At 33.4% G+C, this 16,599-nt stretch overlaps 1 protein-coding gene and 1 long non-coding RNA gene across 5 annotated transcripts in view; one reads left to right on the forward strand and one right to left on the reverse strand.

Moving 5' to 3' along the window:
- Window positions 1-16,599, forward strand: part of LOC139034357 (uncharacterized) — a 29,586-nt gene that overhangs the window by 11,967 nt on the left and 1,020 nt on the right. The window lies entirely within an intron of this gene.
- DMXL1 (Dmx like 1) overlaps window positions 2,014-16,599 on the reverse strand; it is a 125,010-nt gene continuing 110,424 nt past the window's right edge. For all 4 annotated transcript variants that reach the window (XM_070465133.1, XM_070465132.1, XM_070465131.1 and 1 more), the window contains 4 exons: window positions 15,147-15,238; window positions 9,064-9,116; window positions 5,853-6,070; window positions 2,014-4,147 (listed from right to left, as the gene is read on the reverse strand). In XM_070465133.1, coding sequence (XP_070321234.1) covers window positions 3,923-4,147; window positions 5,853-6,070; window positions 9,064-9,116; window positions 15,147-15,238 — 588 coding nt within the window. In that variant the 3' untranslated portion in view covers window positions 2,014-3,922. The remainder of the gene's footprint in view (window positions 4,148-5,852; window positions 6,071-9,063; window positions 9,117-15,146; window positions 15,239-16,599) is intronic.

Consider the following 16,599-nt stretch of genomic DNA (forward strand, 5'->3'; position numbering starts at 1 on the left):
GAGTGACTAACACACACACACACACACACACAAGGGTCGAAAAGAGTTAGAAATGACTGAAGTGACTTAGCATGACACACGGTAGGGCATTCCCACTGTGGAAAGAAACGGGTTGTAACACCAAATTTTTCTATCTCCCATCCTATTTGCAGTGAGAGAACATTAAGAAACTTTTCCTGTTCTAAGGAACCTTGTGAAATAATGTCATACTCCAACTGTGCATTAGCTCCCTGAATTATAGACCACAGATGTTCAGGCGACAACCAAGCAAGCAGAAGGGGGAAAAAAAGTCATGAAAAACTCCAAACGTTTAGCTTTGAAAATAACTAGCAAAAGCCATGCCCATTTTTAAGGCTGACAGGTACATTTAAGTAATCTATATTCAACTTTTTTCAAGTACTCTAAAGGAGAACATTGTAACCTTTCTACTAAAGTAACCTCAAGCACCAAAAATATCTTTCAACAATTCAAAGAGGAATATTCCTAACACAAGACCACTTCACTCAACAAAATCAGTTATCAAAGTCCTATCTGGTATGAAAATACAGCTTTCCTTCACCAACACATACACAACTCTTTCTGCTATCATGTTACCAAGCAGGGTTTAAAGGCATTTAGAAAAGTATTATCTCCTTCTTCCTTCCATGTTAGAGTCTTGCTTCACATGCATTCTTCCATACATATTTCTATGTCCCTATAATACATACTAAAACTAAAGACTAAAAAAGTCTGAAACAACATAGGATATAACACCTTTTACTTTGAAATTTTTTTCTCACCAACTTTTTTTCAGATGAACAGATACAGTTCTAACAATTTTTTGAGCAGAGAGAATATTCTGTTGTATGGATTACCAAAATTTATGCCACAATTTACCCATGAATTAACATTTAATTTCCAGTTTTCTTGCTCCACTTGATGTCTCAATAAACATCTGTATACATATATTTTTATGCATAGGTATTTTTATTGTAAAGGATAATCTCTCAAAAGATTGCTCAGTGAAGGTATGTTTTTCAGTCTTAATATATCATGACTCTGTAGCAGCTTAGTTCTGCCAGCAATGTTTCACTGTGCTCACTTCCTTGCATCTTCACCAAACTGAAGCCACTGTTTTGACTTTATACTAATTTGATGGATGAACAGTGGTATCACATAGTTTTTTTTCCTTAACATTCTTAACTCTTAGTGAGGATGAAAGTATTTGTGCTTGGTGTGGTTATTTTTCCATTATTTGCTTATCATTTTAAAATTCTCTTTGTATTAGGAGCATTCAATTTTCCCTATATAATATACATATACTTCTTATCTAGCTGTTCTTTGGATTGTGGTCTCTTGCAATAAAACATTTAAACTTTTTGTTTAGTAATATATATCTTTCTGGGTTGCCAACACTGTTATGAAAAGATTATCACCACTCTAATGTTGTATAAGGATTTTCTTTAATTAAGAATATCTCTGTACTTTGTTCTGATCGTTGAGACCAGTTGGAGGAATTCTGCAATGGTTTTATAAAAAAAATTTTTTAAAGGAGAAATGAATTGGGGCAAGACAGAGAGCAAGAAAGGATGATAGAATTGACTGTCCCATGAGTTTACATTAAAAAAAAAAAAAAAAACCTACATTTTTGAAAATGAGGCTCGAAGTGTGGTTAATTCTTCTACCATTACAAAGCCTCATTCTCAGAAAGCACACAATTTAAAAACTGTAATTTGTTGTATCCACTCCATTAATGTGGATGAAAATTTACATATATGTACACCATTTTTTACTTAAGCATACATTCCAACTACCTTTACCATTTTATTCTCACCTTTTTTGCATAATGCTTACTCATTAAGTTAAAAAGACTATAGAAAAGGAACAACAGGGAATCTGGGAAAATTATGTAATTCTTCCTACATTAACCAAATACAAATACAGAAATTCTCCTATTTAAAATGTCACATATACTGAAATCAACTAAAGTGGCATAACTATTACTTAAAACAATAGCATGCTTAAAAAAAAAAGTCACTGCATGATTGTTTATTTAAAATATTATGACTCTGATGTAAATACATATGGGCTTACATAATTTATTATTCATATAAACCCTCAATTAAAATGCTTAATTCTTCATCCACAATGTCTTTTTCCTAATAAGCATAACAATAAATTTTCTATCTCACTGAAAGTGTTTAAATTTAAAGCCTTTTGAATCTTGATTCATGAAGAAATTGCTGAAGAATAATTTAAGATTAACTACATCAAACAATAGTATCATTTCCAATGCTGTCACAGATTTCTCCATGGCAAAATAGTCACATATCATTATTGCACAATTTATAGGTACAGGTTATTATGTGCACATAAACTCTCTACGCAATAACAGTGTCTTCATCGCAACTTGCTTAACACATTTAAAATTATGAATTTACAAAATCTTTTAACAATATACTTTTAAAAGTATCCTGAGGATATTACAAAATTCATTTTACCAGCCCTTCATTTCTTTGCTTCATTTGACTCTTTAATTTCCAAGATAATAGTTGTTCATATTTTGTTACATAAAAATGTTCTATTAATGCTCCTATTAACAAAATATATTTAAGCTAAGTAGTATATAGTTGTTGCTTAAACACTTAGTCCCATTTGCCTCCAGTCTCCTTGGTTAAAATCAAGTATTATCAAGTTTTCTATAATTCTGAATCAGAAAAGGTAGAGCACAAAACAGACAGAAAGAGGGTTAGCACATTTAAGTTAAAAGCATTGTGCATTTTTAATATTTTGGTCATACTTTTATAATAAAATAATATATTTTGGCAAAAAATAATAAAATATAAGGTTTAGTTTATTATCTATTAACGGTAGATCTGGCAGGTATTTTACATTTGTAAATACTATCTATTTTAATTTTACTTTTCACATTTGTTTCTAAAAACACTGCTGTAAGTTTTTCAGAACTTTGAGACTAAAAGCACCTAAAAATAAGAAATAAAATAAAATTTAAGTAAAATGTATGGTGCCCAAAAATCCTTTGACAAATTTGTAAGCTTAAGTGTTTCATATACGCCACCACAGAAACATTATTGCCTGCTAAATCTAATCTGACTCAATGCAATCTTAATAATCTTGGAAGTTTTCCTGAAATTTATTTGAAAATTATGATGCAAATTAAAAAAAAAAAAAGATGAAAAAAACCAGTTGCAAAAAAAAAGTTGTTATTCTGGTGGCAGTGCTGTTATGGCACAAAAACAAATGAAAAGACTTGCAGTTTTCTCTTATATACACACATACACACACACACACACACACACACTTCAAATAAGATGTGTAAGGTATATTACATATATACAGACGCCACACACACACAACTTGGGCTCCAGAGGGAAAATTGATGAAAACTTTACATATGGAGCCATTTGACTCGTTTATCACTAAGTCCCAATGACAGTGTTAATGGAGATATTCATTATTTTTTGACTCTTGCCCAAATATCATTCTATCATTAATTAAGAGAGGAGTCTGAGATGTGAAAGTCTGGAAAAGGAAGTGAGAATGTGGTGAATTAAGTGATGACTGAGGTGCAACTGCCTTTACATAAAGGGTATTTTTACTGTGAAACAATGCAGAGATGTCTGCAGAAGAACTTATCAACAAAACAAAACTCCTTTAACATAATGATATACTCACTATAACATACTATAAATATGTATTATTACAGCATTACTTAAACATTCTACTTTAGGCAATGTAGTCTAATTCTGAATGACCTTGTTAATTTTTAAGGCATCAGTGCATCAAGGGCAAAGCTCCATAAAATAAATATGAAAACAAGAAAGCATTAGCTTATTTGTGGTATAGAGAATGATCACCGTACATCATATGTGTTGGCCACTTCAAGGAATAGGTAATAAATTATACATCTTATTGTTAAATGTTACAGCATAAATTTCACATCATTTTTCAACACTTCATTTAATGGGCTAAACTGATCCGGTAGTATTCTCATTTTCATTGTTCCATCAGCTCCACATGAAAAAATGTGATTTGCAGGCCCCGTCTCAATTTGCATCACTCCGGTTCCAATATTTCTGAAAATGGATTGCCGAGCATGTTCATTGATAAAGGTGTGAAGAAGACTAAAGGTAGAGAGACTCCAAATCTGAAATTACATCAAGGACAAAATAAAAATTGGGGTTGACGATTACCTTAAAAATCCAAGCAAAAGATTTAGGCATGTCTTTGTGTACAAATAAGGAATTTCTACAACAAAAATGGAGAAAAATCTGTGCAGGGCTACAGTTACAACATTTTGATTCTTATATAGAGTGTTGCAATTTTCTAAATCTGTGATATTACATTCTTCAAAAGTTAATCCAGCAAGACATGTAAGTATTTTAAACCCTTCATTAGAGATGAGAAAACTTAAGATATGTGAAGGTTAGGTATGCAATGCAACAGAAACTTGTAATACTGTAGGAACTACAATGAAGATTTTCTCTCTCAGCAAAGATTCTGTGCGTAGCTGTATAAGTAGGGTAATTTTTTTCTCCATAATGCACAGTATCCACCAGGGGATCAGAACCACTGAAAAGAGGAAAGTGCCAAACAACTAGAGGTCTTCAGATCAGGCAAAACTATATTCCAGTGGCAAGATAAATTATTACAATTTTCTGATGTTTTGACATCTCATTAAAAAAAAAATATTTCTTTCTTTTCCTGGAGAAATTCATTAATTCACACTACTCTAGACATGAGTGTTAAAACTGTAACTCCTGAATACAACCTGGTATATTATGAAATCTTTTAACTTGATTAAATAATCAAACTCAGAATGAAAATACATACTAAAGAACTAATCTAACATCTAGCACAACTTATTCTAAACTGAGCAAAGTTCAAATAAGAAACTAGCTTCAAACAAACCAAAAAGAATTTTGTATGATAACTGGTATATATTTTTGATTTTAAGAAACACCTTTTTGAAATTCTACAATTCTAGTTAATTTTTTCTGGCTGAGAATTATGAAAACAGTATGTAAGTCCTAACAAAGTAACATAGTCCAACTTATTTGTACTAAGTAGTTTCACTAGCATTTAAATTAATGGATTCTAAGAAACTAGACTCCCCCAGTGAGTTACTGACCATTAGAATAACCTGTTGACTAGTCTTACCCCTACAGATCCTTCAAACTGAAGACAGGGAACCCTTCATTAAAACTACTATATCCGTGTTATAAAAATGCACACTCCTGAGCCCTGGACTTACCAACTGGGTATTATGGGGATGCAATCTAGCAACAGTATTTCTGGAGTGGGATTCATTTTTTTAACAAGGTGCTTAACATTTTTAAAAAGCTGCTTAACATTCAAACTTCTAAGTTTGAAACGGTGGAGTTTCAGAAAGACTGTTATAAGCAGAGCTTATCCAGGTACATCAGAATTCTTTAATCAGGCACTAAGTGATTGGCTGCTGATACTATGAATGACAAAATGGGGAGAAATCTGGGATAAGGGAAAATGTCAGTATATTTCACAGCACCTGAAACTGAATTCAGTAACTCTGAACATGGAGTCAAGACTAATGTCTGAAATATGTTCATATCCATATCCACAGAAAATCCAGTTCGTTTGCATGTATTAGTTAAGCACATTTGAAAAAAACAGGAAAACGGGCAATTTTCAAGTTAAATGTTATTTTATTTTATTCATTAAAAGAGTTATTAAATAGCAATTAACCTTGTGGACTACAAAGGACTCAATATTTCTATTATTTAAAGAGACAGGTGTCTTCAATATGATTAAAGATCCAAGATTTCCAGAAATTTCCTTTCACATTGGAGATACTGTGGCATTACTATAATTACCTTTATGTTGCCTTCGGCAGATCCTGTAACAAAGTACTCCTCAGTAGGATCAATAGCGATGGCTTTAACAGGAGAATCATGGCTCTGGAAAAGTTGCCTCTGCTGTCGTTGCCGAAGGTCAAATACACACGTATAACCTTTTCTGCCACCTGATATTAGTAGCTGATGTTTTGGAGCATATGCCAAAACAGTGGCTCCACTATCATGACATGCAAAAGCTGAAAATTAAATAAAAATAAAAACTATGTAACAGCATAAGAAACATACTCCCTGGCTTTTGGCCAAGGTGGAATGCTAGACTCTATTTACTCTCCTGCCTAAAACAATGAAAATATCAAATGATACATGAGAAACAATGGTATAAGACATTGGAAACTAAGCATTGAAGAACAATGATCTCTGAGAAATGAGAAACAAACTAGGTGAGCCACACTACTGACCCAGCTTACAGCTTAGGATTTTCTGGTCAAGCATAAGAAAGGGGAATCCAGGTTGATTTCTGTTCCTGTTTTTACCAGCCAGAGTGGGGGAAAAAACCTTTTAATTCAGAAGGCATTGTACAGAGTACTGAGAAGGGTACTGACTCAATGGGGTGTGTGTGTGTGTGTGTGTGTGTGTGTGTGTGTGCACATGTGTGTGCAAAACTTGCCCTGTACCAAATGTGGCTTTGATTCTGTTTAACACAGTTCCCATCTCCACCCTCAACAAATCTGTTTCCAAGTGACTCAGTCCCAGAGAAAACCTCAAAAATATTTAAACAATACAAAAATAATAGTACCTAAAATTTATAAAATTCACAATATATCTAATAAAAAATGACCAGGCATGCAAAGAAGTACGCATAAATACAAGAAAATCCATCAACTGAAACTAACCCAGAAATAACATAGATGACAGAAATACTAAATAAGGAAACTAAAAACCAATATAACTGTATTCCCCAAATCCTGGATTTTGTCTGGATTTAAATGTATACCTTAGGCGAATTATTTAACTGAGACTTATCTCAGTTTCATGATTTGTAAAAGAGACGTCAATACCACCTGCCTAACAGTTAAGTATGAGGATGAAAATAATTAATCTATTCAAAGCATATGCATTACCTGGCAAATACTAAGTACTCAACAAAATGTTATTAGTATTGTAAGAATCTAGATAAAACTAATCATAAGAGGTTTTTTTTTAAACTTTTCCAGCACTTTGAGATATAAACTTGCATAGAGTAAAATGCACAAATTCTAAGTGTTCACCCTTGATGAGCTTTGACAAATGGATACCTTTGTGTAAGCATTACTCAGATCAAAACAAAGAATGTGTTCATCATTCCAAAAAGCACCCTCAGGCCTTTCCTTTTCCCTCAAAAGCAATCATAATTCTGATTTCTATCCAATTAGTTTCACCAGTTCTTAAACTTCATATAAATGGAATTTTATAGTATATACTCTTTTGTTCCTGCTTCTTTTCCTTTCAACATACATTTTAGGTGTTAACCTATGTTGTTCCATGTATCAGTGGGTCATGTATTTTAGTTCTGAATAGTATTCTATTACATAAATATACCATGTTATCCTGTTGGACATTTGTGTTATTTCCAGTTTTTGGCTATTATAAATAAAGCTTCTAATAATATTCCCATACCAGTTTATTTGTGGACATGTGTTTTCATCTTTTGTGTAAAAATATATACTACTAGGTCATGTTAGGTGCATGTGTAATTTTATTAAGAAATTGCTAAACAGTTTTCCAAAGAAGTTGTACTATTTCATACTTCTATCAGCAAACCATGAAGGTTCTAGTTTTCCCATATCCTCACCAACACTTAGTATTCTAGAACTTTAATTTTGGCCATTTCAGTGTGCAAAATAGTAAGATAAATTATGGTGACTTTAGTTTGCATTTCCCTGATGACTACAGATATTGAGCATCTTCTATATGATTATTTGCTCTTCAGATATTGAGCAAAATGATAACTTTAAAAGTCTGGAATATATCATTTCTTTACTGGATTGTGTTTTTGTGGTTGTATCTAAATCTCATTACCAAAACCAAGGTCACCTAGATTTTCTCCTATATTTCCTTCTAGAAGTTTTACAGTTTTGTTTTTACATGTAGGCCTATGATTCATTTTGAGCAAATTTTTGTGAAAGGGGTAAGATTTGTACCCATGTTCATTATTCCACATAAAAGCACCCAAATGTTATAGCACTTTTTGTTGAAAAGCCTATGTGTTTCCATTAAATTACCTTTATGCCATTATTAATGATGAGTCTACTAATAATGTGCAGGTCTATTTCTAGGCTCCCTAATGTGTTTATTCTTAAGCCAATACCACAATGGCTTGATTATTGTAGCTTTATAGTGATTCCTGAAATCAGGCAATATGAATACTTCAAGTTTCCAAGTATTCTAGGTCTGTTGCCCCTCTACATAAACTTTAGAGCCAGTTTGTTGACACGTACAAAATAGACTGATGGGGGCTTAATTAGAATTGCACTGAATCTATAAAGTTGGGAGGAAGTAACAACAATATGAAGTTTTACAGTTTGTGAACACAGACTATCTCTCCATTATTTAGGTCTTTTATTTTTTTACCTTTTTTGTAGCTTTTCCCAACAGATACTATACATAGATTTATGCTTCAGAATTACATTATTTTGGGTGCTATTTTAAATGGTGATTTTTTTTTAAATTGCAACTTCCAATTGTTCATTGTTGGTGTAAAGGAAAGCAACTGATTTTAGTATACTGATCTGGCATCCTGTGAATCTGTTATACCTGTACATTAGTTCCAGAAGTTTTTTTTCCCCTATACTTTTTGGAGTTTTCTACACCAACATATAATATGTGAATAAACATGGTTTTATTTCTTCCCTTCCAATATGTATACCTTTTATTTCCTCTTCTTGTCTTATTGCTTTAGTTGTAACTTCAAGTATGAAGTTGAATAACGGTGGTGTGAGAGGATATAATACTATAACTGATATTCACAATGATGACCTATGGTTAATAGATTCAAAGTAAAAACAATTTTTATATTATCTATGTTCCACTGTCCTTCACTAAAGTACACTGAAGAGTTAATTACACATAGTAAACTTTTCTGCTTTCATACTTTGCCACCATGAGCAAAATAAATCTCACAAACTACTAAATGTGTCATTTAAAAAAATCCAATTAAAAATCACTTTTATAAAATGCTTTAAAAACTTACCATGGACTAAACTATTGGCAGGTGCTACAAGAGTGTCCCACAAACATATGTTTCTGGAAAGAAAAAAAGATTACTTCTTAAGTGACATAAAAAGTTGACAACACAATAAAAATGTTTCACATTATATAATGATAAAGGGATCAATACAAAAGGAAAATTATACATATGAACATATACACACCCAGTAGAGGAGCAGCTATATAAAGTAAACAATAATAAAAAATACATAAGGGAAGAAATTGATAATAATACAGTTAACAGTATGGGACTTTAACACCCCACTGACATTAATGAACAAATAATCCAGAAAGAAAGTCAGTAAGGCAATAGTGGTATTAAATGACAATAGATCAGTTGAACTTAAATGGTATGTATAGGATATTACATCCAAGAACAGCAGAATGCACATTCTTTTCAGGCACACATGGAACGTTCTCTAGAATACGTCACATACTAGGTCACAAAACAAGTGCCAACAAATTTAAGAGAATAGAAATTGTATCAAGCATTTTTTTTTTTTACCAATCACAAAGGTACAAAGCTACAAATAAACTCCAGAGAGAAAAATAGGAAAAACAAACAAACATGCAGACCAAACAACATGCTACTAAAAATGCAATGGGTCAATAACGAAATCAAAGTGTAAATCAGAAAAGACCTTGAGACAAATGAAAATGGAAACATAATTTCCCATCTATGGGATGCAGAAAGCAATTCTGCGAGGGAAGTTCACAGCAATACAGGCATTCTCAAATAAACAACCCAACCTACCATCTACTTTTTCTTTTAGAAAAAGAAGAACAAACAAAGCCCAAAGTCAGTAGAAGGAAGGAACTTTAACCAAGATTAGAGAGGAAATAAAATAGAGATTAAAAAATCCAATAGAAACAATTGATGAAAACAAGGGCTGATTTTCTGAAAAGAAAACAAAATCAACAGACTTATTCAGGTTCATCAAGAAGATGACAGAGGAACCAAATAAACAGTACAAGAAATGAAAGAGGAGAAATAACAACTGATGCCACAAAGATACAAAGAATCACAATACTATGAACAGTTATATGCCCACAGACTGGACAACCTAGAAGAAATGGACCAGTTTCTAGAAATATACAGCCTGCCAAGAATCAATCAAGAAGAAACAGAAAATTTAAACAGACTGATCACTAGAACTGAAAATCAATCTGGAAGGGCAAACAAAAAACAGCTTGCAGGTAACTGAGCACCCAGGACCAGACATGGGAATTCTACTAAATATATGAAGAACTAATACTTATCCTTCTTAAACTATTCCAAAATATTGAAGAGGAGGGAACACTCCCAAATTCATTCTACAAGGCCACCACCCTGATTATCTTGATACCAAAACCAGACAAAACACTTTTATAAAAAAAAATTACAGGCCAATATCTTTGATAACTACAGATACAAAAATCCCCAACAAAATATATTAACAAATCAAATTCAGCATGATCAAGCTGAATTAATTCTAAGGTCAGAAGGATGGTTAGACATTTGCAAATCAAAAAATATAATACATCACATAAACAAAAAGAAAGATAAATATCAGATGATTATCTCAAAAGACACAGAAACTCTCTATTGAGTTGCCCATTCATGATAAAACCTTTCATCAAAGTGTGTAAAGAGGAAACAGTTCTTAACATAATTAAAGGCCACTTAAGACAAATTCACAACCAACATCATACTCAACAGTGAAAAGCTGGAAGCCTGCCACTAAATTCAGAAACAAGACACAGATGTTCATTCTCTCCACTTTTATTTAACATGTTACTGGAAATCCCAGCTATAGCAAATGAGAAAAAGAAATCAAAGGTATCCAAACTGGAAAGGAAAAGGGAAAACTGCCACTATTTGCAGATGACATGATACTTTATATAGAAAACCCTAAAATCTTCACTCCCCCAAATTTAGAACTAAAAAATAAATTCAGCAAGGTTGTAAGATATAAGATTATATATAAAAAATATGCTACGCTTTCATATACTACTAATGAAATATCAGAAAAATAAGGTAAAACACAACCCTACTTAAGATCACATCAATAAGAATAAATATTTTGGAATAAACATAACCAAGGAGGTGATAGACCTATACTCTGAAAACTATACATCACTGATGAAGGAAACTGAAGATGATACAAAGAAATGGTAAGATATCCTGTGCTCTTGAATTGGAAGAATTAATATTGTTAAAATGACCACACTACTCAAATCAATGAAAACCCTATCAAAATATTCATGACATTTTCCACAGAATTAGAACAAAATAACTACAAAAGACCCTGAGTTGTCAGAGTAATCTTTAGATACCAGACTAGAGCTGGAGGAATCACATGCCCTGACTTCAGACTACGTTACAAAGCTACAGTCATCAAAACAGTGTGATACTGAGTTCCCAACTCACTGTGGCAAGCCGCTGTTGACCTACACCTCACAGGAGACCCTCCAACACTAGCAGGAGCCCCACCCTTTGGTCCACAAGTATGTATAACTAAATTCACATAGTTTTAAATCCCTCTACTGAAAGAGGCATCCAGATATAGAAGACTCATCTAGTAGTCAAAACCCTCAGGGAATATGGAGAGAGGCTTGGAAATCACTTGCTCTGTAGGAAAACCAGCTGCTATGTCATAAGGTCACTCAAGCAGCCCTTTAGAGAGACTCAAGTGGCAAGAAGCTGAGGTCTCCTTACAAGAGTCAGGGAAAAAGTTCTTGCCAAGAGCCCTGTGAATAAGCAACCTTGGAAGAAGACTTGCCAGCTCCAGTCAAAACTTTCAGATCATTACAGCCCCACTGACATCTTCACTGCAGTTTTAAGGAAAAGCCACTCTGCTAAGCCATTCCCAAATTCCTGTTCCACAGAGACTGTAAAACAATAAAACTGTGTTTGCAAATATCTTATCCCATTATGTGGCTTGTCTTTTCATTTTAAGATGTATTTTCTTTTTTAATAAACTGAAGTTCTTAATGTAAAAAACAAAAACAAAAAACAAACCAGTGTGGTACTGACACAAAAACTTGACACATAGGTCAATGGAACAGAATAGAGACCCCAGAAATAAACCCAAGACTTATGGTCAATTAATCTATGACAGAGAAGTCAAGGATATACAATGGAGGAAAGACAGTCTTTTCAACAAGTGGTGGTGGAAAAACTGGGCAGCAACGTGTAAAATAATGAGATTAGAACATTCCTCTTTACCATATACAAAAATAAACTCAAGATTGTAAAGTCCTAAATGGAACAGAAAATCATAAAACTTCTAGAAGAGAATACAGGCAGTACACTCTTTTACATAAATCATAGCTATATTTTCTTGGATCAGTCTTCTTAGGCAAAAAAGAAATAAAAATAAACCAATGGGACCTAATTAAACATAAAGCATTTGCAGAGCAAAGAAAATCATCAACAAAATGAAAAGATAATCTACTAAATGGGAGAAAAAGCAAATGACATGACTGACAAGGAGTTAACACTTAAAATAGATACACAGTTCATACAGCTCAATATAAAAAAAAAACTAATTAAAAAAAAGGGGCAGAACAGGACTTTCCTGGTGGCTTAGTGTCTAAGATTCTGCGCTCCCAATGCAGGGGGCACAAGTTCAATCTCTGGTTGAGAACTGAGATCCTGCATGCAGCACAGTACAGCCAAAAACAAACAAAACCAAAACACAAAGCCACCAAAACAAACAAACAAAAAAACCCCCAAATATCAATCACAGCTGGGTATCTTAACTGGTTTCTGATTCAACCTGTTAAAAAAAAAAAAAATGGACAGAGTAACTCAATGGACAATTTCCCAAAGAAGACATATAGATGCCTAAGAGGCATATGAAAAGATGCTCAATATCACTAATTATTAGAGAAATGCAGATCAAAACAACAAGGAGCAATCACCTCACACCTGTTAGAGTGGTTATCAAAAAGTCTCCAACAAAAAAATGTTAGAGAGGGGCTTCCTTGGTGGTCCAGTGGTTAGGAATCTGCCTGCCAATGCAGAGGACCTGGGCTTGATTCCTGGTACAGGAGGATCCCACATGCTCTGGGGCAACGGAGCCTGTGTGCCACATCTACTTACCCCAGACACCTAGAGACCATTTCTGCAACAAAAGAAGCCACAGCAAAGAGAAGCTCATGCACTGCAACTAGAGAGCAGACCCTGCCCACTCCAACTAGAGAAAGCCCATGCACAGCAACAAAGACCCAGCACAGTCAAAAAGTACACAAATATAAAAAAAAATGTCGGAGAGGACGTAGAGGAAAGGGAAACCTTGCACACTGTGGGTGAAAATGTAAACTGGTATATCCACTATGGAAAACAGTATGGAGGTTCCTCAGAAAATTAAAAATAGAACTACCATATGATCCACCAATTGCACTCATGGATATATATCTAGAAAAAAATGAAAATACTCTTTCGAAAAGATATATGCACCCCAACTTTCACAGCAGTATTTTATAATAGCCAAGACATGGAAGCAACCCAAGTGCCCATCAACAGAACACTGGATTAAGATGTGAGACACACACACACAATATTACTCAGCCATAAAAAAGAATGAAATACTGCCATTTGCAGCAGTGTGGATGGGCCTAGAGACTATCATGCTCAGTAAAGTAAGTTAGACAGAAAAAGACAAATAGTATATGATATCATAACATGCAATCTAAAAAATAATACAAATAGTCATGACTATGTATACAAAACAAAACAGACTCACAGATATAGAAAACAAACTTGTTACCAAAGAGGAGAAGATAGGGGAGTGACAAATTAGGAATATGGAATTAATAGATACAAACAAACAAAAAATAGATACAAACTACCATATATATTATAAAATAGATAAGAAACAAGGATACACTGTATATAGCACAGGGAATTATAACAATTATCTTGTAAAAACCTATGATGAAGTATAATCTGCAAAAATACTGAATAATGATACATATGCCTCTAACTAACATAATGTTGTAAATCAAGTATACTTCAATTAAAAAAACAGTATGTCTCATTATAGCTCATCTGAATCTCACTCACACAGAAAGTTATTAAATTTATAAGGCACCAGATACAAGTAACCAATACATTTATATATGATTAATTTTTAGACAAAAATTTAAAAGACAAAGAGCTTCCAAGATGAAAAACTTCAGATTAACATGTAATTACAAGGAAGTAATTACAATGAAGTCTGAATATAGAAACTATTTTTTGTATTCATTGATTTTCTAATCTAAACAGTTTGACTGACATAAAGAAAGGACACAAGGAATCTTCTTGAGCAAAAAGAAAACTTATTCCTACTATGAAAGGGAACAGCTTCTACTCCATTCTGTGAGTTACAAAGGAGGCATAAATATATATAAGAATTTCTACGAAAGATGGGTTGAAAACTCCATATTCCTAAAATTCCCACTTTGAGTGCAAAGAAAGGTCTCAGGACAAATATAAAAAGCTCAGCAACTTTAGAAGGCCTTAATCTCAAACTCAGCTGTATGAGGGAAGTCAAAAGTGTGCATGGACATGGAGAAATGAGAAGATTTTTTTTTCCCCCCACATTTAAGCTTTTTGGGGAGATGGGGACAGGGTGCCACTTAGTAGTTATTATACAACTAACATGTCTTTTGGAATTTCTTGTGTTCTGATTATGAAACTGATAATATCGGTCTCATAAGGCTATGGCAAGGGTTTTACTAAACAGCGTGGCCAATAAACAATACTTTTTTTTTTTTGCCTCAAGCTTTCTTAACACACAGAAAATAATATGGAGAAAAACTCTTAGCAAAATCAAATTCTTTTCTCCTACACTGAAGTGTTAACATTATTAATAGAATGCCAAAAATCCAGAAGGAATGGATTTTGTGTTTAATGTCGCCAGAATTTCCTTAGCTTTACAATTAAAACATTAAAAGTGCTCTAAGAAACAAGTCTCTGTAATAAAAATATTTAAAGGTGTAAGTGTGAAAACACTGAGATATAAGGACATCAAGCAATTTAAAAATAAAGCTTAGCTACATACACCACGAATTTCAATTTCAATTACAATCTCTTACCTATTGTCAGTTGAAAGACCAGCTGTAGCTATTAGAGAGGAAGAACTAACGAAGACAAAATCATTGGCTGTTTTGTTATGACACTGCCAAGTCTGGAATGGTTATAAACAACAAATGTTATTGCTATCACAAACAACTTTATAAGCAGGTAGATGCATTAATCAAAAAGTGATCTGTAATTTGTGGCTCACTTAATCCTTGTGTTCTTTCCCCTACAAACTTGAGAAACGTTTTAAGAGTAATACAGAGAACTCTCATATACCCCTCACCCCAGTTCACCAAGGTTCCCCATTTTGGCACATTTGTAAATTTGCCACTCCACTCTCTCTTCTCCGCACCCCCCCCCACCCCGCCTCCTCCTCACACACACACACACACACACACACTTTTCCTGAGCTACTTAAATAAGATGCATACATTATGAGCCTTTACGAGGCCCTCTGCTTTTGTTCAATCAAAAGTTCAAGGGGAAACAAAGAGGTTAAGCTCACATATTTTTCTTAGAAAACTTGTGAAAATATTTGTCTTAGAAGACAAAAACTAGAATTTCAGATGATCTCAGACTGAATTATTTATTTTCAGAAATACACTTTTAAATAGTCTTTTAAATATGTTAAATAAAAACATAATACTAATAGTCAACAAATTAGAAAACTGACAATATTTCTCAACATTCCATCAAATAATAACAAACTATTATGAGAGATTTAGTCAATTATAAAGGTTTCCAAGTTATTTCTGTTCAGACATTTCTCCTCAACAAAAAATGAATTTTTAAAACATGTCAAAATCATCACATAAAAAAATTTTCCTTTCAGTCACTCCCCATTGCCCTCAACCACCACTACAGCTGGGCTAGATGATATGTCTTTAAAACAAAATCTACTTTAATCTCCAAAAGCAAATATTGTTCATTTTTAAACGAATTTGTCTTTTTGGAAATTTTAAAAAAAAAGGTAGCCCCTTTAGGAACATAAACTTGTACAGTTCACCCTTGAACAACATGGTTTGAACTATACGGGTTTAAACTACATGCGTCCACTTATACACAGATTTTTTTTGTTATTTTCAATAAATACATTATAGAGTACTACATGATCCAAGGTTGGTTCAATCTGTAGATGTAGGACCACAGATATGAAAGGCTGCCTGCAAAGTTTTATTGAGATTTTCAACTTGAGGTGGGAGGGTGTCCAGTGCCCCTAATCCCTGTGTTGTTCAAAGGCCACCTGTATATTTAATCTGCTGGCTGAATGAAAATATGAGGAAAAAATAGTTTCAAAGTACCCTCACCAACACTCCCTTGCTTGCTTTCACTTAGATCAGTACTTTCTTCTAGCACTTAACCTAGGGTGAACTACCAGAATCAACCCATATTCTTAATTTTTTTCTTGATAGATATTGCTTAGTCCTACAAAGCGCTTCACTGAAGAATCTATTAAATGTAAATTCA

This window comes from Odocoileus virginianus, chromosome 3 (genome assembly GCF_023699985.2).
Source record: "Odocoileus virginianus isolate 20LAN1187 ecotype Illinois chromosome 3, Ovbor_1.2, whole genome shotgun sequence".
Taxonomy (NCBI): Eukaryota; Metazoa; Chordata; class Mammalia; order Artiodactyla; family Cervidae; genus Odocoileus; species Odocoileus virginianus.